Source organism: Microcebus murinus, chromosome 1 (genome assembly GCF_040939455.1).
Source record: "Microcebus murinus isolate Inina chromosome 1, M.murinus_Inina_mat1.0, whole genome shotgun sequence".
Classification (NCBI taxonomy): domain Eukaryota; kingdom Metazoa; phylum Chordata; class Mammalia; order Primates; family Cheirogaleidae; genus Microcebus; species Microcebus murinus.
Window position 1 is genome coordinate 141,061,652 of NC_134104.1, and position 22,383 is coordinate 141,084,034.

General features: G+C 34.4%; 1 protein-coding gene across 50 annotated transcripts in view; it reads right to left on the reverse strand.

Annotated features, from left to right (window-relative positions):
* Positions 1-22,383, reverse strand: part of CLASP2 (cytoplasmic linker associated protein 2) — a 194,468-nt gene that overhangs the window by 88,374 nt on the left and 83,711 nt on the right. For all 50 annotated transcript variants that reach the window (XM_076006146.1, XM_076006141.1, XM_076006137.1 and 47 more), the window contains 9 exons: positions 22,204-22,296; positions 18,277-18,422; positions 15,386-15,521; positions 9,360-9,430; positions 6,600-6,659; positions 5,157-5,234; positions 4,344-4,511; positions 2,090-2,145; positions 251-424 (listed from right to left, as the gene is read on the reverse strand). In XM_076006146.1, coding sequence (XP_075862261.1) covers positions 251-424; positions 2,090-2,145; positions 4,344-4,511; positions 5,157-5,234; positions 6,600-6,659; positions 9,360-9,430; positions 15,386-15,521; positions 18,277-18,422; positions 22,204-22,296 — 982 coding nt within the window. The remainder of the gene's footprint in view (positions 1-250; positions 425-2,089; positions 2,146-4,343; positions 4,512-5,156; positions 5,235-6,599; positions 6,660-9,359; positions 9,431-15,385; positions 15,522-18,276; positions 18,423-22,203; positions 22,297-22,383) is intronic.

Here is a 22,383-nt window from a genome sequence, read left to right on the forward strand (position 1 = left end):
GGGCGATCATGGAGTCAAGAATTGTTTCTTTGATCAAGGTGATGAAATGGAGGACAAGGGGAAAAGTGAAAACAAGACAGTTTAGATACCTCAAAACTATGTCCTCAGTATAGAATCACATTAAAACATTGAAACACATAGACTATCCTTAACTTGCAAGAATGAAACAGAAATGTTTAAGCCATATCAACTTGTTTTCACTGAGGCCAGGGAGAGAACACGGTACGATTTCCCATAATTAGTTGCTTACCTAGTGATGCATAGGAACCTGGATTCAGGGCACCTGCACCTAACCGTCCACTTCGCACAGACTGCCCAGCAGCATGATGCGCCTTGGCACCGGCAGCAGCATTCACATCAATGTCACTTCGTGAACGCTGCAGACTTCCTGGAAGGGAACTGGCTTTGCTGCTGCCTGCTGATACTATAGAAGACAAAGCAAAGGTAATCTATATTATTTAAATCACTGCACTCAGTATAAAAAGTATATAAACTTGACCATCATAAACTAATCCACAGTGACAAACGGTCAACAAGGAGGCAGTGGCCAAATGAATAATACTATAAAGTATCTTTTTTTAATTTCAAACTACTAAGGGGATACAAATGTTTCTGTTACCAGGATACCTTTTATAATGCTTAAGTTGGGACTTTTAATGTGCCCACCACCTGAATAGTGTTCACTGTACCTGATAGGTAGGTTTTTACCGCTCCCTACCTCCCCCTCTGCTATCCCCCTTCTTGATTTCCAAAGACCTTTACATCTCTTTGTGCCCATGTGTGCCCATCGATTAGTTCCCAATTATTAGAGTACATATGGTATTTGTTTTCCATTCCAGAGACACTTCACTTAGGACAATAGTCTCCAGTTCTGGAAAAGACATTATTTCATTTCTTTTTTATGGTTGAGTAGTACTCCACATTTTCTGAATCCACTCATGAACTGATGGGCAAAGATTCCACTTCTTTGCAATTGTGAGTTGTGCTGTAATAAACACTGGGGTGCAGCTGTCTTTTTTACCTTGTTTTCCTTTGGGTAAATAGCCAGTAGTGAGAATGCTGGATAGGACAGTACTATAAAATATTTTAAAGTCAAAATGCCTCAGTTTCAATCCTGGCACAACCAAGTCTTCTTGAGCAATTTTCTCAATATTTCTCTGCCTCATTTCCCTCTCCCATAAAATGGAAAAAATGACATTTGGACTACAAAATTCACAGGACTATTTTGTAAATGAAGAGATGATGTTTGTGACTGATTTATGAAAATGAAGCACTGTATAAGATGAACAGAAGGGAGTGGTATTATTTTTTACTATCAGAAAAATGCAAGAAAAAACTAGTGTAGAAATAGGGATATTCAGAAATTAATGTAGATTCTGCCCCCCTTATGCAATGCAAATTAAGTCATTAATGGTCTTTAGTTTTTCAGTTTTATAAAGGAGGAGTTTTATAAATTATGAGTCATGATCTATTAATGGTTTGTAAGATCACTTGAATGGGTCATGAGCAGCATTTTATTTATTTGAGACAGAGTCTCGCTTTGTTGCCCAGGCTAGAGTGAGTGCCGCGACATCAGCCTAACTCACAGCAACCTCAAACTCCTGGGCTCAAACAATCCTACTGCCTCAGCCTCCTGAGTAGCTGGGACTACAGGCATGCGCCACCATGCCCGACTAATTTTTTCTATATATATTAGTTGGCCAATTAATTTCTTTCTATTTATAATATGGGGTCTCGCTCTTGCTCAGGCTGGTTTCGAACTCCTGACCTTGAGCGATGCTCCTGCCTCGCCTCCCAGATTGCTAGGATTACAGGCGTGAGCCACTGCGCCCGGCCCATGAGCAGCATTTTAAAGAAATGAAATAGAATAGAAAACAGATTCCACCAAAATAAGAGTAAAGTACTGCTACACAGAACTTTGGCTTATAAAATATATGCACACATGTATACATACACAGGTACAGTGTGTATGGTGGTATTGAGTTATCAGGTAAAATGATTTTCTCACTGTGAAGTACATCAAAACAGTTTAAAGGCTACTACCTTAGAGCTAAAATAGGCTACAATTTTTATTTAAAAAGGGAATTACCTCTTCCAGCCACAGTTGATGGATTTGCTGTAGACCATTTGGAAGAAAATGGGCGACTGGAAGGTAAAGAGAAATGCTTTTAGTAATAAGAAGACTTAATTTACCATTCTTCTGATAACAACTAATAAAATACTATAGGGTTTTGTGAAAAGTTGAGAAATACTTCTAATTTTAACTTTCCTTTCACAAATCACTTTAGAATAGTTGTTCTCAAACATATGTCATCACATATTAATGGTGTCTCAATTAGCTATGAAGCAAAAATAAAATAACTGACAATGAAAAAAGACATGCAAGCTCTACAGAAGCAGGGATCAGGTTGCCTTTGTTCACTCTTGTCCTCACCACACATTATGGTGCCCACCAGAGAGGACTTAACAACAGCACTATCATCCACTTACATCCTGAGATATATTAACTTACAAGGAGAAAAAGGTAGTGTTATTACAAGCACATAGGTTAACAGCATAACCAAAGCCTCTCTCACCTAAGTCATATGGTTATGATCATCAACAATTCATGCAGTTATCACACAGGTATTACACTCCCTACACAGTGCTATAGTATAACAGAAACAAGGCTAAGAACTACTGCTGAGGATAACATGTATAGTTAGAGAATGATGTTAGCCAAACATCTCTCATTATCTCAAGAACGCACTATTTCCCTTAATATCTTTTTTGATTATTTATCTTTAATTACAATTGTATTCTGCAGCCCACTGACAAATAAAATAAAACATCTAAGTATGTAATGGGGTTCTGGAAAGTATATCTATAAGTTTTAAAAGTGGGAGGAAGAGAGAAGCAAAAACCACAAACAGGATGAATGCTAGGCTATTGAAAAATGGTCTTTTAAGTTATATTACCAAGTGGCAAATTTGAGACTGATTATTAAGCCCAACATTATATTATTTTTACAACTGTCCCCTAAAGTTGTCATCATCTTAGATGGAGATAGACCACTTAAATGTTCACAGACTCTGAAGTTGTTTATATTTAAAGATGTTATACTAGAAAAAAATATCTTCTTTAGATCCTTGCTACTCAAAGTATGGCCCATAGACAAACAGCATTAATTATCACCTAGGAGCTTGCAATAAATGCAAAATCTCAGGCCCCACCTCAGAACTATTAAATCAGATTCTGCGTTTTAACAAGATCTTCAGGTGATTCATGTACACTTTAAAGTTTGAGCATAGCAAATAAAAAGGGAGCAAAAGCAGCAAAGATAATTCATTTGAGATGAAGGATTTATCGAAAATTTATATTGAAGTTTAAATAGAATTTAAATAGAAGTTAAGATAGGTCATCATTCCTACAATAATTATTTTTGAAATCAGATCTTATCTTCTTTCATTCTGAAAACTTATAAGAAACTGAATTTCAATACAGTATTCAAGTGACTCTGTGAGCACCTCCCTAAATTTTATGCCCTAGGTGCTACACTTGCCTCACCCTAGTCCCAGTCCTACATCGGAGTTGCCAAGGCAACCAGCAATCTTTGTGGGGGTCAAGGTCCCAGAAAGAAAAAAATTATGGAGAGGTAAGCTGACATTCTGTGATATGTTCTCCCTTGGGGAAGTCTGCAAATACTCGGTACAGGAATAGAGGCCTTGAAGATGAACAGAAGGCCACTATTAGGAAGCAAACAAGGCATCAGAGATTTTAGCAATCTCACAGAGCTAGAGAGACAGAAAATAGGGTTATGGCTGCCAAAGCAACAAGGATTTGAGGTAGCCAACATCATGATGAGAATGGAGTTACAGAGAAGTTAGTCAGATACCATCATGTTGCCCCTTGAGGGATGTCCAGAATTCTTAAGCTGGGCAAGAGGGTAGAAAGAGAAGCAGTGGAGTTTTTACCAGTCACAGTGTTGTATAAAAACTCTGAAGGTGAATTCTAAATTTCTATTACAAGTCCTCCATTATAATGTCCTGCAAATGAGATACTTAATGTATAAACTATTTTTGTGGTATTAAAAAATGTATAAAAATAAGTGCTTCCCAGACTTTCACAGACATGAACATACAGAAACAAAATATGAATCACTAAACTCAGTACCTAAAGAGAAGAAGCTACGCTGGCATGTAATTCGACCCTTGAAACAACAGACTAAAAAAAATAGGTATATTTGAGTCACTATGCTTTCAGAGCCTTAGGTGAAAGCAAGCAGATATTCAACTATCCAACTTAAGGAACTCTGGGGAGTTGGGGGGAGAAGAGACCAGTAATTATCATTTACATGACCTTACTTGAGACTTTCTTGTGAGCTAGATGAGGACCTGTCTGATTGTGGAAGAGATGCTACACTGCCAGAACTCTTTAAGTAAGTTTGAAGACTCTTCTGATAAGACGGCTCAAGGGAATTATATAACGTTTCAGCTTCACCAGGAAAGTGGTTTCTAAGACCCATATATGTCCTGTAAAAGAAAGGAAAAAGAGAAAGCACATAAAGGAATAGCTTTACATGATTAGAAGTTAACTATAAAATGTGTACATTCAGGAAGGATGATGATGAGCTCACAGGTTTTTAATACATCTGCTATGTGTCAGGTGAATACGGTCTAATTAACAAGCTCTAGAGGGAAGACTGGAGGCTTTTGAGAAAAGCAGATATCAGTTCAAAACCTGGCTGCATCACTTATGGGTTATGTGATTTGGACAAACTCCCAAATGTCCAAACTTCGGTTGCCATCTGTGGAGTTAATACTATCTTTGCAGGATTATTTTAACAATCAGAAAATAACATATACCAAGTGCCTCATACAGTGTCAAGTATACAATACATGCTTGATAAATGATAGTTCTTTTTATTCCTAATGAGAGTGAATAGGTTATGATGAAATAGGAATATTGATCATTACATAAATGACAATGTAAAGCAGGCTGCTAGACATCTAGTACAGACTTAATGGAGAAAATCAATCTAAATTTTACTGACGAGATAGTCCAGTAGAATACTTAGGCACCTCTGATATTTTCATTCTCCCCGTACAATTCCTTTTTTTTTTTCTTAAAAAAAAAAAGACAGTTTAAATTGTCAGAGAAATATACCACAGACTTACTTTCGTGCCTCCACTCTGGCCTCAGCATCAGCATCATGAATTCCCTTCTTAATAGTTTCAACCAAGACGGCCGCATGTCTATAAAATAAATACATCTTTATATTCATGTATAAAGCTGTGTATTTCACCACAAATGATACTTACTGCCTATATGATACACATCAATCACAAGGGGTAAAAGAGGTTAAAAAAATTAATTAGTGCACAATAATAAATACAAGGCCATAAGATTTTCTAATTATCTGCCCCATTTATTTCATTCGTGTATGGTTTCCTTCTGACAATCCAATCACTATAAATCAGAAAATAATTATTTTTATAGGGAATTCAAATAATGTATGAATAGATAGTACCTAATTTTTAATTTGTAATGAATTAGAGGGAAAACAAAACACCTTCTATGTGGTTTCTTATTAACCTACCGTTGTAGAAAATGATCTGCCAGGAATATGATTAGTTATGATTAAACCAAACTGAACAGTAGTTGCCACAAAAGAACTTAAAGAAAACTTGAAATTATATTATGTTTATATTAAACAATAAATTATATTTTGTAAAAATAAGCTGTGGGCCAGGTGCAGTGGCTCATACCGGTAATACTAACACTTTGGGAGGCTGAGGTGGGAGGATCACTTAAGGCCAGTTCAAGACAAGCCTTGGCAACACAGTGAGACCCCCATCTCTACAAAGAATAAAATAAAAAATTAGCCAAATGCAGCAGTGCACGCCTGTAAGCCCAGCTACTCTGGCGGCTGAAGGAAGAGGACTGATTAAGCACAGATGCTCGAGGCTGCAGTGAGCTACGATAATGTTACTGTACTCCAGCCTGAATGACAGAGCAAGACCCTGTCTCTTATTTAAAAAAAAATCAGTCAGTACCAATTTCAAGACTCTCCCAAGCTTCAAATTGGAAACTAATGAGAAATACAGCCATGTAAATAGCCAGTGACCAACCAGCTGCTCACATTTTCCTCTTGTTCATCTCAGAGTTACATCAGATATTGCCCAGAATATACCTGACCAATGATACTTGACAGCTGGTGTGGAGAAACTTCCCAGCAAATATCTCTTTGTTTTATCTTTCCTCTGAAAGGAAGCTCTTCCCTTCTATCTTAAATCATTCATTACATGATTGATTGATTACATCTCGGTAAACTTATCTCACATGACCAGAGGTGTATTTTTAAATTTTTGGCCAGTTTAACTTGGAGTATCTTACCTAAACCATTTTACTTAAGAGACTCTCACCCATCCCACAAAGAAGAAAATATCATACCATTCATAGCTGCAATGAGTAAGAGTGACACAACACTATAGCTTTAAAGGAAAACCAGTACAAATAACTTTTAAAGCAAAATGAGAAATAATGCAAAACCAATATCATCAATTTCTAAAGAACTGTTGGCAATGGGGAGAGAGGTGGGAGGAAGAGGCAATGCATACCTTTCCAATGAATGAGTCTGCCACTCTTGTAACAACAAATCTAAAAATTCAAACGAACGCCTGGAAAAAAAATTAAATTACAGCCAAATGTTGTATTGAAAAATACATTAACACTTTCTTTTATAATACTGTATTTTGCCCCCTGAATTAAACCATAAGACATGTTTTTATAGATCTTAACTGTATCATACCTATCTTATTGTAAGGGTTCAGCTATTCCTATGCTAAATAGTTCAAAAAGACCTTAAGAGTTCCCCACGAATTTACCTTATTAATAAAATATCTGTCAAATATGAAATTTAACAAGTTTCATTTGTTAATTAAAAAAACAGTTATTAAACTTATACTATGCATTAGATATTGAAGATATTCAATGGTGACTAAGAAAGACACAATAACCTGGAGCTGCCATTTTTACATTTTGTTTCCTCAAATATGTACACATTTGATTTTAAATCAAGCTTAGGTATATTTTCTCCTAAGCCCTCTGGTTCTCATTTCTTCCAGCTGTCTCATTCTTGAGCTCCTCTTCTTCCTTGGCATTTGATGACACAGCTCTGTCCTGTTTTTCTTCCTTTATTAACATTTTTTCTCTGCCTACCTTTAAACAGGTACTTACCTGGTTGGTGCCAAACTTAGCCCATTCTCTTTTATAGTCTTTTTATTTGGGCAACATCCTCTGTACCAGCCTTAGGTTTGCCTATTACATATAATTCTCTTATGTAGTCCTATATCTCCAGCACTGGTTCTTCACCTCAGCTATTTAGTCAAAGTTTAAGGACATCTCTATGTAAGCAGTAAATGTCAACTCAAACACTACATACAAAAGAATAAATTAATTCTTATCTTCTTAAATCCACTCTTTTAGCCTATATCATACAGATTAGAAATGAAAAACAAGGAGGTTAAATTAACTTGCCTAAAGTGATAGAGCTGGAACTTAAACCCTGGCATTCTGACTCCAGAGTTCACAGCACCTGATAACACCTCCTTCATCCATAACCAATTATCAAGTCTCATTTCTACACACGAAATATATTTTGAGTTTGTTTATTAACTAAAATCTCCTTCAATCAATCATCATCGCTTAAACCCAGAGTCTCTGTTACATGAATTCTAACAGCTCCTACTTAATTAAACCAATGTTTCTCATGGTTCTTTTTAAATTACTTCATAGCCTGAATAAAAACTAGGCTAGGACAACACTGCCTCACCAAAAATCTACAACTGTTAAAGACTCCTACTACCTACGAAACAATGTCAAAATTCCTCTTCACAACATCCAAAACTCTATCCCTCCAGGCTCTAATCAGCCTCCTTTCCCATGGAAACTTTCCATTTATCATATGTTCTGGCTTCAGTGGCCTGATTGGCTCTGCAGCATGTGACATAACTTTAGGCTTTGTGGACTACATATATTCTCTGTCTCAGATTTTTCTTCTCCCCCTTCCCTTTCTAACCTTCAACCTTTAAAAATGTAAAAAACTCTTAGTTTATGAGCTATACCAAACCAGACTATTGGCCAGACTTTACCTGTAAGCTGTTGTTTGCTGACCCCTGACGTAAGAGAGAGGTAATTGAATAACTGTTTTTAAAACATTGAACCACTTTTAAAAAAGCGTTATTCAGCTTCTTCCTAACATTCAAAATATTTACATGTATATACTTATCAAATAAAGAGGTAAAGAGTTCTTTATAAATCTCTTAAACATAAAATGCACAAATCATGTTTTTCCCATCTTTATTATTGATGGTGATAGTGGTGTGAAAGTTGTTAGAATCAAAATTAAGTCACTTATGTTTTAAAAAAAAGCAAAACAAAAAAACAACCCTGACTAGTAGAGCTAGGGAAGGCCATAAAGGGAGGGTTCTCATGCATAAATGACTGATCACAAGAGCTATCACAAAAGACTCAGCAAAAACCACAACCATGCACAATGGCCATCACAACCTTACACAAAAAATAATTCTGCAAGGTTATTCTATCCAGCAACTGCCTGTCAAATCTCAAACTGACATCACTTTTGTTAGTGATTCTTATAGCTCAGGATAATTATCTCATAATGATTAAATAATCTTCCTCATTTTGCTTCTAAAAACTTTTGTCTTCCTTTACTTCCCTGAATACCCATATAGTTCACTATGTTATGTGTCTTCCCATTGCAATGCCCATTCCTGCATATATATCATTTTGTTTTAGAGAGCCATTACATAGGTTGACAGTGGTGATGTTAAAAATTGCAGAAACAAGAGAGAGACAGACACAGAGAGGGAGAGAGACACAGACAGTGAATGACAGACCTGAATATGGCTATTTACTCTGTTTCCAAACACTAGGCTAAGTTCTACTAACGTGTACCTCATTTAATCCTTGAGTTCTATGGGTTGGCATTATTAGCCCTACTAATATATCTAGGCACTAAGGTTCAGAGCAGTTAAACAATTGCGTGAGATAGGATATAGTCAGTGGCAGTTGTAGGACCGGAGCCCAGGCCTGACTCTAGATTCTATGCTCTCTAAAAACCGAGGCTTTCTGAAAACCAGCCCAAATAAACCAAAGCTTAATATGATAAAACTGAGAAATGTGGGTGGTCATAATAATTGCTTCATCCCTTCTCCCTTACATGAGATACCATAAAAAATTTTATTATGGTTTTTGGGAAGGCAAGAAAGTAATGATAGCCAACTTTTGCACCAGACTAAGAATTAAACATAAGGCAATATCAGAGCTATATTAAAACATTTTTTTCAAAAACTTACCTCCTCACAGGAACTGATTTTGATGTACAGTTGCTTGTTATTAAAGGTATAAGTCTGGGTACATGAGTATGCTGAAAAAGATGTTTTAGAAATGGTTGAGAAGCACTGTGTACTACATGTAGTCCTTTCTTCTATTTCCCTTATATTCAAGTATTTAGTTACATTATAATAGTACAAAAAGACCATAAATCAGATTTTGAAAGAAATTAAGACAAGTCTTGAAAAACTTTTCCAAATTAAAGTAACAGTAATGAAAATACAATTTCAAAAGGAGAGCTGTGGATAAAATATTATACAACCAAGACAAGTTAATTGTATAACAGCAAAGAACTGTTAGGACAATATAGTTTTTAGGGGAGGGAGCACTAAGAAGGACTGGGCATGTATTGGTCACATTTTCTGAAGTACTATGGCTACTGTGGGTAGAAAATAATAATTGTAATGTAATCAAAGAAGGTAATCAGAGTGAATCTAAATCCCTAACTAGTGGGAATGCAGTTTAAAATGGTGGTTTTAATAGAACTTTCATTCTAGCTTAACCACACCTCCCTACAATTCAAGTAGAAATTCAATAGCTATAATCTTCTGATTTCTATTAGTAAAATTTTTATGTTTTTCTTTAGTGAAGCAAACACTAAAAAGTTCATAATAAACATAAGAATAAAATAATTGGCTGGGCATAGTGGCTTACACCTGTAATCCTAGCAATCCAGGAGGCCAAGGCAGGAGAATTGCTTGAGCTCAGGAGTTAGAGACCAGCCAGAGCAAGAATGAGACCCTGTCTCTACTAAAAACAGAAAAATTAGCCAGGCATCATGGTGCATGCCTGTAAGTCCCAGCTACTTGGGAGGCTGAGGCAGAAGGATCACTTGAGCTCAGGAGTTTGAGATTGCAGTGAGTTATGATGACGCCACTGTACTCTACCCAAGGTGACAGAGCATGACTCTGTCTCAAGAAAGAAAGAAAGAAAGAAAAGAAAGAAAGAAAGAAAGAAAGAAAGAAAGAAAGAAAGAAAGAAAGAAAGAAAGAAAGAAAGAAAGAAAGAAAAGAAAAGAAAAGAAAGAAAGGAAAGAAAGAAAGAAAGAAAGAAAGAAAGAAAGAAAGAAAGAAAGAAAGAAAGAAAGAAAGAAAGAAAGAAAGAAAGAAAGAAAAAAAGAAAAGAAAAAAAGAAAAGAAAAGAATGGTAACCTAAGCATATATACTTAATGTCTTAAATCTCTTATTTTTCTTCTGAGCTAGGTTACCTAGAAAGCAGGCTCTGAGCTAGAGTTTAGCATGCAGAATATTTAAGAAGTGTCCTTGATGGACAAATATTGCATGCTCTTACTCATATGTGGAAACTAAAAATATGGATCACATGAAGACAGAGAGTAGACTGGTGGTTACCAGAGGCTGGGAAAGGAAGTATGGATGAAGAGAGGTTGATTAATGGGTACAAATATATAGTTAGATAGAAGAAATAAGACCTAGTGTTCAATAGATCAGCAGAATGACTATAGTTAATAATTATCTATTGTACACCTCAAAATATCTAGAAGAGAATAATCTGAATGTTCTTAGCACAAAGAAAAGATAAATATTAGGGTGATGAATATACCAATTACCTTAATTTGATCTTTACACATTACATCAATGTATTAAAATATCACATGTACCCCAAAAAATATGTACATTATGTATCAATTAAAAAAAATGCCCTGGGAATCAGCACCTGTAGAAGTGAGAGGAAGCAGGAGTGAGCAGAAGAAGAAATCAAACTATGATATAGCCCAAGGATATCTTTGCCAAAAGCCATTAGGGAGCTCTGGAACTAAAATGATCCTTTAGAACAGTCTCAAATTGGTCCAAGATGGCCAAACGTTTATACTGCCCACATCAATCAGTTAATGGATATGGGCCATACTGGGAAGGGGCAAGCCTTGGGAAAGGCAGCTCTCTGCAGCTGAAGCAATCCCTGAAGAGGCTGGCAGCTGAAGGTTGTCTACTAACAGTACTCTTAGCAATGGGGAAACAAGTCTTTCACTGAAGGAAAATGTGCATGGCACATCAGTGTTTGCCACAACTTACTCAACCAAAATAAAAGGAAAAACTACTTTTTAGCCACTAGAGAGAAAAACCACCCACAGACCTGAAGCTGTGAATAATGCAAGAGAGTATGCTAACTTGCCTGTTATTTAATTGTTAAATTTGGGATGGAGGGACTCTGTGGACCTGCTCCCTACAGCATCTAGAAGAGTGGATTCCCCAAACACTACTACAGAGGTAATACCCATGGAGAACCCCCTAACCACAACACACTATATAGGAGGTCTCACCTACCAACTCCCTCCTCTCTCTTATAATTACCCAATGATCCTATGGGTGGATTAACCATGTCCACAACAGTGCCAGGGATGGGGAGAGAGGCTAACCTAATTATCGCTATACATGTTCACGGGGAGCTGTATCACAGGAAAATAAAAAATGACCTCTACAATTACAGAGGAAGCATTCGACCAAACACAAAGTCAGAACAATTTAGACTTATTAATACAAGTTGACAACTGAAGAAAAACTCTAAAATTAAAAAGAGAATTAGCAATCAACTAGAGCAATATAAGGAAGTAGTCTCCTGAGAAACAAACAAAACAGAAAAACAGGAGATTAAAAAAACAAAAAACTAAAGTATTCTTAGTGAGATGATAGGACAATAAATTAATAACATGAGAAAAGTTCATGGAAAACGAGCAATTTGAAAATAAAGTGTAAAGCCTGAGAATGACAAAATGGTACTGTCAAACAGAATTTAAAGGAATTTTTCCTAAGAATACACATAGCTGTAAGACAAAGAGACAAAAAAGTATCCAAAGAAAGAATAAATGACATTGAGGATTTTAGAATCTGTATAACAAGAGTAATAGAAAGAAAACACCTGAGCAAATAATACAGAAGCACTAAATAAAAGATTCATGAAAATTAACAAATTTAATAAAAATTCAAAATTTAGTCAGAAATCCTTGTCTACTGTGTAAGAACAGTAATAACTGAAAGACAATCTATACCTAGACCTGCTGTGGGGAAACGCTTTACATGAATGGACTCTCTTTTAAGACTTCCTAAAGGTTGTTTTGCTATAAAAAAATCAAATGGTATCTCATTTTTTCAGAGACAACAGTAAAAAGTTAAGAAAACAATTCTGAGAGAAAGGAAAATGAAACTATAGTTAATTCCAATTGATGAAAATGGAAATATTTTTGTTTAATTCATTAACAGAAAAAATGGCATAAATGAAATAAATTGTACACTTTTTAAAAGGCAGGGAGAAGTAAAACAAAGGCTTTATTCTTGACATTGACAAATAAGGAGCTTCTAAATTGAAAAAAGGAGAAAAGAAAAAAGGTAAGAAGCACAGTAACAGAAATCTAGAAAAAAATACTATTCAAGATGATAATAGTCAAAAACTTTGACCATACAGAAAGTACATAAAGCTTAAAAAAATGAGATCATAAAGAATTTAAATAACAAATAAAACATAAGCTAGATTTAGTGATGAACAAAGTACTCTATACTCTGCCAAAGAATTCCATATTTTGTAGATGCTAATGAACTACGTATATAAACTGATGATGTACTAGGACACAACATTTCAAGAAATTTTCAAAAAAGAAATTGTACAACCAAATTTTCTAACCAGAATGTCATGAAATTAGAAAATAATGACAATAAAAACAAGAACAAAAGAACCAATTAAAATTGCACACAATATTATGCAATTCAAAGAGCAATCTGAAATGCAAATTACAAATGACTGAGCATTCTAAACTAAAGAGAATGTGGTAATTAAATCATTGGGATGATAACAATGCCAAACTCAAAAGAAAGCCTTGCAATACTAACTAAGAAAAGGCCACAACAAATTACCTAAGGATATTCTACACTGAAGTATATCAGATAAATTTCAACACCTATTCCTAATCAAAATTTAGCTAAATATGAATAGAAGGAAATTTCCATAATCTAATATATTGTATCCATAGAAATCCATACCAATCATCATATTTAATTAAAGTTAAATACGATCCCATTAAACTCAGGGGTAAGACAAATATCTCAATAATTTCCACCACTTTCCAACACTATTATAAAGGTTCCAGATTATAATGAACCTTAAAGAAATGTTAAAACAGAAAAAAAGCACCATCTTCACAGAACTTTAATAAGGACTTTTTAATTTTACCGCTGAAAAACAATACCTCCCAGTAAAGCCGTATTAGAAAGAAACTTCACTTTTTCGACAAGAACAGACAAATTGATCAAAGAAATTAAAAAGGCATTTAAGATACAGATCTACATATATACAGAAATTTATTATATGAAAATAGCATTTCAAGAAAAGACTGCACTATAGTTTACCACATGCTATTAAGTTGACTGGTTTTGTATTGGGGGGAAAATCAAGTTAGATATATATACTTCACACACAAATAAAATCCAGTTAGGTCTAAACCTAGGAGAAAAATTACAGAAGTTCTAAATGATTGAGTATTTTTGTAACTGTGAAGTGGGGAAGGTTGGTTTAACTACAACAAAACCCACAAAAGGAACAATGTCTCAATACATAAAAATTAAAAATTTTGATATATAAATAAATAACTTACACAATATTTGAAGAAACAACAGACTATACAAAAATACCATAATATATACAACACAGACTAATATCCTTATGACATATGAAAAAAGTCTTAGAAATAAGTGAGAAAAAGATGCAGAGTACAAACTGATAATCCACAGAAGAATTATAAAAGAAAAAAACCCCAGCTAATATCCCTAATAATCTAGTAAATGCAAAGAATATGAAATAATATTACATTTATTAAATTAGAAAGCCTTAAAAATATTGATAATGGTAAAGGGATGGTGAAAAAGGAGTCCATAAACTGCAAGAATAGTGAAGACAATTTGATGATATGTTTTAAAAGATGACTGATTTAGACATTAAAAAGAATTACATATATAGACCACGGAAGCTACCCAAGTATATAAGGTTTAAAAAAAGAAGTTAAAGAACATATTATGTATATTTACATTTTCTATTTGTGTAGCAAATATGCTTGTATAGGCATAGAACAGAAGTTTGGAAAAGCACACACTGAATGACTAGAGTGATCAGTTATAGAAGAGTAGAATTCAAGGGGAGAGATTTACTTTTTAAACTCTGTTCTTTTGAGCATCCTCAAAATATGGATGAGCAGAAATACAGTCATGCATCACTTAATGACAGGGATATATTCTGAGAAATGTAATTTCATCAATGTGCAAACATCATAGAGGGTACTTACATAAACCTAGATGGTATAGCTACACACCTATGTTTTATGGTATAGCCTATTGCTCTAGGCTACAAACCTATACAGAATGTTACTATAATAAATACTGTAAGCATGGTAATACAGTGGAAAGTATTTGTGCACCTAAACATATCAAAACATAGAAAAGGTACAGTAAAAATACACTATTAAAATCTTATGGGACCACCATCATATATATGCAGTCATTGACCAAAATGTTGTTATGCAGCACATGACTGTATTAAGAATTTGCCTGTCATCTTTTATTACTAACATGTGGGATTACACACACAGGTACTAGGTACATACATATATATGCACCAGTATATACATGTGTACTTGTATTATATTCCATATACAAACATGTTTACTTTGTAATCTCCGTATTTATTTTCTGTGTACTATAATGATTATGACTGTGTGTTACTTTTACTATAAGAAAAATAATTCAAAAGCAATTTTCTTTTGGGCTTAAAAAACATCAGTGACTTATTTAATTACAGAGAGAGTGAGAGAGAGCAACAGAGAGGAAGAGAAGAGAAGAGAAGAGAAGAGAAGAGAAGAGAAGAGAAGAGAAGAGAAGAGAAGAGAAGAGAAGAGAAGAGAAGAGAAGAGAAGAGAGAAGAGAAGAGAGAAGAGAAGAGGACTAAGAGAAGGAGGAAAAAGAGAAAAGGAGGAGAAAGAGAGAGAACCTACCCGAATGATGAATCTGATTGCTGCGCATCCAGAAGTTGCCATGACTTTTGCACTATTGGGGACAAGATTAAAAAGTGTAGGTACAATGGCTTCTGCGCCATGATCAAACTTGTTTCCCAAAACTGTTGAAAGATGACTACAAAGGAAGACAAAAAGTATTTTTAATAGTTTAGCATTAAAAATAGATAGGACCATATAATATTATTAATAAAATACTTTCTTTCTTATTTATTTTTAGAGATACAAAAAAAGTGACAGTACCACTCTGTCGCCCAGGCTGAACTGCAGTGGTACTATCATAGCTCACTGCAGCCTCAAACTCCTGGGCTCAAGCAGGGCAATCCTCCTGCCTCAGCCTCCCAAGTAACTAGAACTACAGGCATATACCACCACACCAAGCTGATTTTTTATTTTTTGTATAGATGGGATCTTGCTATGTTGCCCAGGCTGGTCTCAAACTCCTGGTCTCAAGCATCCTCCTGTCTCAGCCTCCCAAAGTGCTGGGATTACAGGTGTGGGCCACCATGCCCAGTCTTAAAATACTTTTACTGAATTAACTTAAGCATTTTTATTTTAATCAGTTCTAGTGACTGAAAAAGGAGAAAAAAGAAAGTCCAAATACCATATATTAATTGCTTTTCCCCATCCTTTATCTAGTCCAAAGTTGAAATTTGGCATTTTACTCATATCTTTGCAATAGCACTTGGAGAAGCCATCTGATCACAGAATTTAATTATTAACTCTAAGTAAATGTCAGGTAAAATAATCAGGCCTGATTGTTCTGACCTTGGCTCTTTAACCATGAGATATTTCCATTGTGATGCTCCATTATCAATCTTAAGTTCAACATATTTTATGTCAACCATGATCAAATTCTTATCCAAATCAATGCTCCTCAAGACATTCTCTATTTCTACTTTTTTGGTAACAGATACTCCCTGACTTCTTTGGGGTAGGATTTCAGAATTCATGATTAAAAATACAGCTCTACCATATGCTAATTAGTTGGGTAATCTTAAGGACATCTCTCTTCTCTTTCCAAATTTGTAGTTAAACAACTAAACCAGCCTTTAATTATATGATTTTAGTTAAAACAGGAAGGATATTGTAATCACAGTTCTGGCAATGCTTGCAATGTTGGTTAATTTCTAAATATTTATATCTTATTTAAAATACATGGTTGGGGTACAGTTAGTTCCAAAAATCCAGGTTCCTGATTCAACGAGGTATTCAGATTCAGACCTATTTACTAGCATTCGGTTATATCAGTTTTCCAATGTCTGAACTCAAAGGCAAAAGGAATCTTAAATGAAAACCAAGGAGATATTGTCTAGATGTTATCTTCCTTTAGAGAGTGTGAGTTTTAGAATTAAAAGAAGAAAAGAAAAAAAAAAGAGAGTGAGCTTTGTTCTAGTAGGCAGGTAATGTACTTGGGAATCAGCTTGATCATTATAAGCTTTTGGGGAGAGGGGATGTCTATAGTGGCCTTACTTTAGAGCTGGTTTAGTACTATTCCTATACCATGGCCTTTCTGGGGTCTCTACTGAATGCCCTGGGTGTTCAACAAGGTTTCCTCATTCTGGCTGGTCAGATTCTGAACCACTCCTATCCCTGCAAGAGCTCTGAGAATTGTTGTTTGTCTCCCAGGCAGTAGTCCTTTTCTTTTCTCAAGGAGTTGTACCTTTTATTGTACAGATTAGTCTTCAACTAGACCCATGGGATCCCATATACTGATTTCTATAGCTCTTTTCCTGTGTATTTCTCTTCTCTCCAGTACACTACACTGCAAAGTTTGGCCACCTCAGCCTTTCGAAACACCAATCTCTGTTGTCTCAACTCAGTGAGGTTGCCCTGCTCTGCTTAGGTTCACCCTCCCTTCCACAGGGTTCAGAAAGTGTCTCTAGGTCAAAACTCATAATTTTCAACTCATTTGTGTCTTTCAAGACTCCTATTCCTATGCTGGTTGTTGTCTATTATCTGGGAACAGCTGTTTCACATATTTTGTCCAGTTTTTTGCAAGACGGCCAGTCCTGTTTTAAGTATATTTTTCAAGGTTACATTTTACGGACTTTTGTTTTGGTTTGGGTTGTTTTTTCTAGTTAGAGACAGTTGATCATTTGGATATATTGGTATACTGTATTGTACCTAGCAAGTTTGCTAAAGTTCCTTAATTATTATAATTCAACTGTAGGTTCTCTTGTGGCTTTCTGCATGGATCTTATTATCTGTTCATAAAAGCAGTTCTGTTCATTTTCTTACAATCCTCATAGTTTTCATTACCTTTTTTTATGTTCTGACTAGAATATCTAATATAATGCTGATAAGAAATACTAATAGTAGGCACCTTCATGTTCCCTATCTTCAAAGAAATGTTTATACAACCACATATATAACAACAGTATTTAGGTGGGAAGTAGTGGTAAATAGAATTTAACACTAGTGTTCTACCAACCTTGTACTGTGGAAGACTATAAGCATACAGAATAAGTTTAGATTTTGATTAGAAGATGATGAATGTTACAATTCCAGGATAATTGCTAAAATATCAGAAATAGAGTACTTAATATCCAATTAGTAATGAGAAAAGTCATTATCGTCAGTTGCCAGATCTATTCGTTTTCTCCTTACACTTGGGGAGTTAATGATCAAAACTCAACCAGTAGGACTTTAGAGAGATAAACACATTTTAGGGTTATAAAGAGGTGTTAAGAAAGATCTTTTTTTTTTTTTTAAATCATACAAATTGAATCCTTATGTATAAGAAAAATGATTTTGGGACCATATATACATTTTAGGAGTTTAACTTGCAACTGCTTTACGTAATGAGCACTGAATCAATGAGTACTAAATGCATACATAAAAAATACTTATCGCAAAAGGAACATACTTACGCTACAGTAATGCAAGCTTCTCTAACCACCTGGGATCTAAGATCCTTAGCTGAAAGTTTAAGTGCTCCATCTAACAAGCGTAAATGTTGGAAAAAGCAATCATACTGTGCAGCTCCAGCGACGAGCAGTGATCGAATTTTTTTAAGCTGAAATAAAAATATTTTCATTATTGACAAAAAGGGCAAAAAAGTTACCTAAACTACATTACTCAAAGAAATTACTTTAAAAAATGAAACGTACTTAATGTTTCATTATATTTATATTACTATATTCAAACTTTTAGTAGCACTAACTGTATCATGTAAATAAACATGCAAACAAAAAGCTTTTTGAGAAAGGAACATTGTAGATTTAGTTATATGCGTAACAGATACATGTAATCTATAAGTAGAAAAGTAAATTTTAAAATTTAAGGGAGACTTTCTTTTTTAACTTGTGGTAAGATACACATTAACATAAAATTTACTATTTTAATAATTTTAAAGTACACAATTCAGTGGCATTAAGAATATTCACAATGTTGTACAAGTATTACCATTATTTACTTAAAAAGCCTATTTTTTTAAAGAGCCAAATCTAGAAACTCTATTCATCCATAAGCAAAAGTACAAAAGTAAAATGACCATCCATCAAGCTATCATCAAGTTAATATGTTAACATTATGACACTGTGAAGCAAAGACACTGGCTCTTTCTTGCTATATATACATACATATATATACATATATATACACATATACACACACACCTTTAGCATTACTTTTTAGTATATGATTGCCAAATGTTATCCATATCAACATCAGACATATGTAATAAAATTACATCAATCAAAAGAGATACACGCAGGTGCATATGTGTGCTCACACATACTCAGAAGCTAAAAGTTTACTTATCATAACCATTATCATGTATAATTTCACATTTATCTCAGATGTTTTCTAAATTTTAAAATATCTTTAAAGTTAAATCAGATGAACTAAGGATGTAAATGTTAAAAAACCCCAACCCACTATGGATATTAGGAAAAAAATCAGAAGTACAGTTATATAATCTTGGGATGTATAAGGAAGGGAAAACTATCATAAACATAAGAGAATTTTCAAAAGTATCTAAATAATATTAACTAAAAATGAAATAAAAATCACAGTACAGTAGGAAAAAATTACTTATAATATATAAGACAATACACAAAGAATGAAAATAAAATAATAAAAAGACAAACATAGTAGTTTCCTCTTATCTGTGGGGATATAGTCTAAGACCCTCAGTGGATGCCTGAAATCTCAGATAGTACCGAACCCTCTATGTACTATACATACATACCTTTGATAAATTTTAGCTTATAGATTAGGCATAGTAACAGAGTAACAATAACAAATAATAAAATAGAACTATAAAAATACACTGTAATAAAAATTATGTGAACGCAGTCTCTATCAAAATATCTTCATATTTCCAGACCATAGTTGACCATGTGTAAATGAAACCACAGAAAGTGAAATGGCAGAGGGGGACTGTTGTAACCCAATATTAAATTGGACAAAATAAATGTATGAAATGTGCTCAAACTCACTAGTGACAAGCAAATCCAAATTACAACAAAGATACATCATTTCCCCCAGCACAATGGCAAAAATTTTAAAAACCGGGTATCATCCAGTATGTGAAAGAAAACAGATGCTCTCAAAGACTGCAAGTAAGATTAGTAAGTGACTAACACCTTTGTTCAAATTATTTTGGCAGCATCTACTAAAATAAAATCACATCTACTCTTTACTAAACAACCCATATTTTAAAATCTAACCTACAAAAATAAAAGCACCATTGTTACAAATGTGTGCAAATATGTTTACTGCAACATTGTTAAAATAGCAAAAAATAAAAAACTGTGAATTCATCAAACAGGAAATGGTTTAATAAACATGTAGATATATTACACTAAGGAATATATGTACATATTGATTTACATTCAATAAATATCTGAGCAACCTATATCAGGTATACTAAAAGAGTATGATTTATTACACTAAAAAAAGCAAGTTACTAATATATGGAATATGACCCTCATTTGTTTTTATAAAAGGGGTGGTGAAAAATATGTTTATTTTATGATATATGTATGAATATATATACACAGAAAAGGACACACTTTAAAATAAAAAGTTTGTTTCTTTAATAGGGAGGAAACTATTAATTTTTTCTTTATAATTTTCTGCATTTTTCACTTACGACAATAAGCTTGTGTCACTTTTCTCTTAGTAATTTAAAAAAATTAAAAGACAACTAAAAGACCATCTGTTGTTTCCAAATGGGTAATTTCAAAGTAAAACCAAAAAACCCTCAAGTACAAAGTTCATGCCTTATACCGACAACATTTATTCTGTTATGTTTCTCCACAGATAACCTGTGACAAAGATTTTAATGTATCAGACCCATCTCACAACTGAAGAAAGAATATGAATCATAATGAACAAATCTGGAACAATATATTCTCTGTTAAAAAGTGTTATTTCATTTGGGAGGCCAAGGCAAGAGGATAACTTGAGGCCAAGAGTTCAAGACCAGCCTGGGCACCATAGGGAGACCCTGTTTCTACAAAAAAATTTAAAAATTAGCCGGGTTTGGTAGTATGCACCTGTAGTCTCAGTTACTCAGGAGGCTGAAGTGGGAAGATCACTTGAGCCCAGAATTTTGAGTGAGCTATGATTGTGCCACTGCACTCCATCCTGGGTGACAGAGCAACAACATCTTGTCTCATAAACACATACACATACACACACATGCACACACACACACAGCATACACAAAACCCAGTATTTTGACATTTTAAGATATACAGACTGCCTAACAAACAGAAGACAACATGGTCTTTTGTTCAGAGTATCATAAAAGCCATATTTGTCAAAAGACCATATTTGATTTAACTCATCAAACAGAGATTTTCATGATCAGTCAGACTGGGTGCTCTCAAAGCAGAAGGGAATCTTCAAATGGAATTCCTTCTCTGGCTTCTTGAGAACTATAAAATACTCATTTGGTACATGTAATTTGGTCATTTATATTACTTTAAAATGTATCAAATATTTTCCTCAAGGAATTTTGGCTAAATAAAATATTCTTTTTTTTTTTTTTTTTTTTTTTTGACACAGAGTCTCATTCTGTTGCCCCAGCTAGAGTGCCGTGGCGTCAGCCTAGCTTACAGCAACCTCAAACTCCTGGGCTCAAGTGATCCTGCTGCCTTAGCTTCCTGAGTAGGTAGGACTATAGGAATGCGCCACCATGCCTGTCTAATTTTTCTATTTTGGGTAGAGATGGGGTCTCGCTCTTGCTCAGGCTGGTCTTGAACTCATGAGCTCAAATGATCCACCTGCCTCAGCCTCCCAGAGTGCTAGGATTACAGGTGTGAGCCACTGTGCCCAGCCTAAATAAAATATTCTTAACTCAAGGATATCTGGCCTTTTAAAAAAAATCATAGGTAAGAAATATTTATCACATTTGTGTGAAAAGAAAGAAAAAGTCAGATAAATGCACATAATGTTGTGAATTTATGCCAATACTATGACAATATCAGCATGTAGGAAAAATGAACTGCTCTACTAGTAAATCTTATATGACTTAAGGGTGGTGTTGATAGGGAAGTTTGTAAAGCCCACAAAGAGGCCAAGGCCCTCTGAAGCGCATGGTTTCCTGATCAGTCAACAAATACCACATGTGGAGAGGCTACCAAATATGTGTAGGTTAGTAACTAACCAGCAAAAACAGAATAAAAATTGACCTTAAATCAGAAAATACCTATTATCTCAATGTGAAAGAAATGTTACCAATCAGACTCTATTTTCTATATGAATACCATATAGTACTACTACTGAATTTCCATATTTTTGAAAAGGAACATTAAAAGAAAGATAAGAAAAAATAAAAAACTTACTGCATTGGCACGCTGATCCCAGTCATGTTTGTCATCTGACAAAATTTCCCTGATTTTATTTAATGTTTCTTCAAGTTCTCGACTAGAATAGATCTTAAAGAAAAGATTCAGAATTATAACAATATTTTTTGCCATAAACAACATCAAGATTGTACCCTGATATTTAAAAGAATCTTTCAA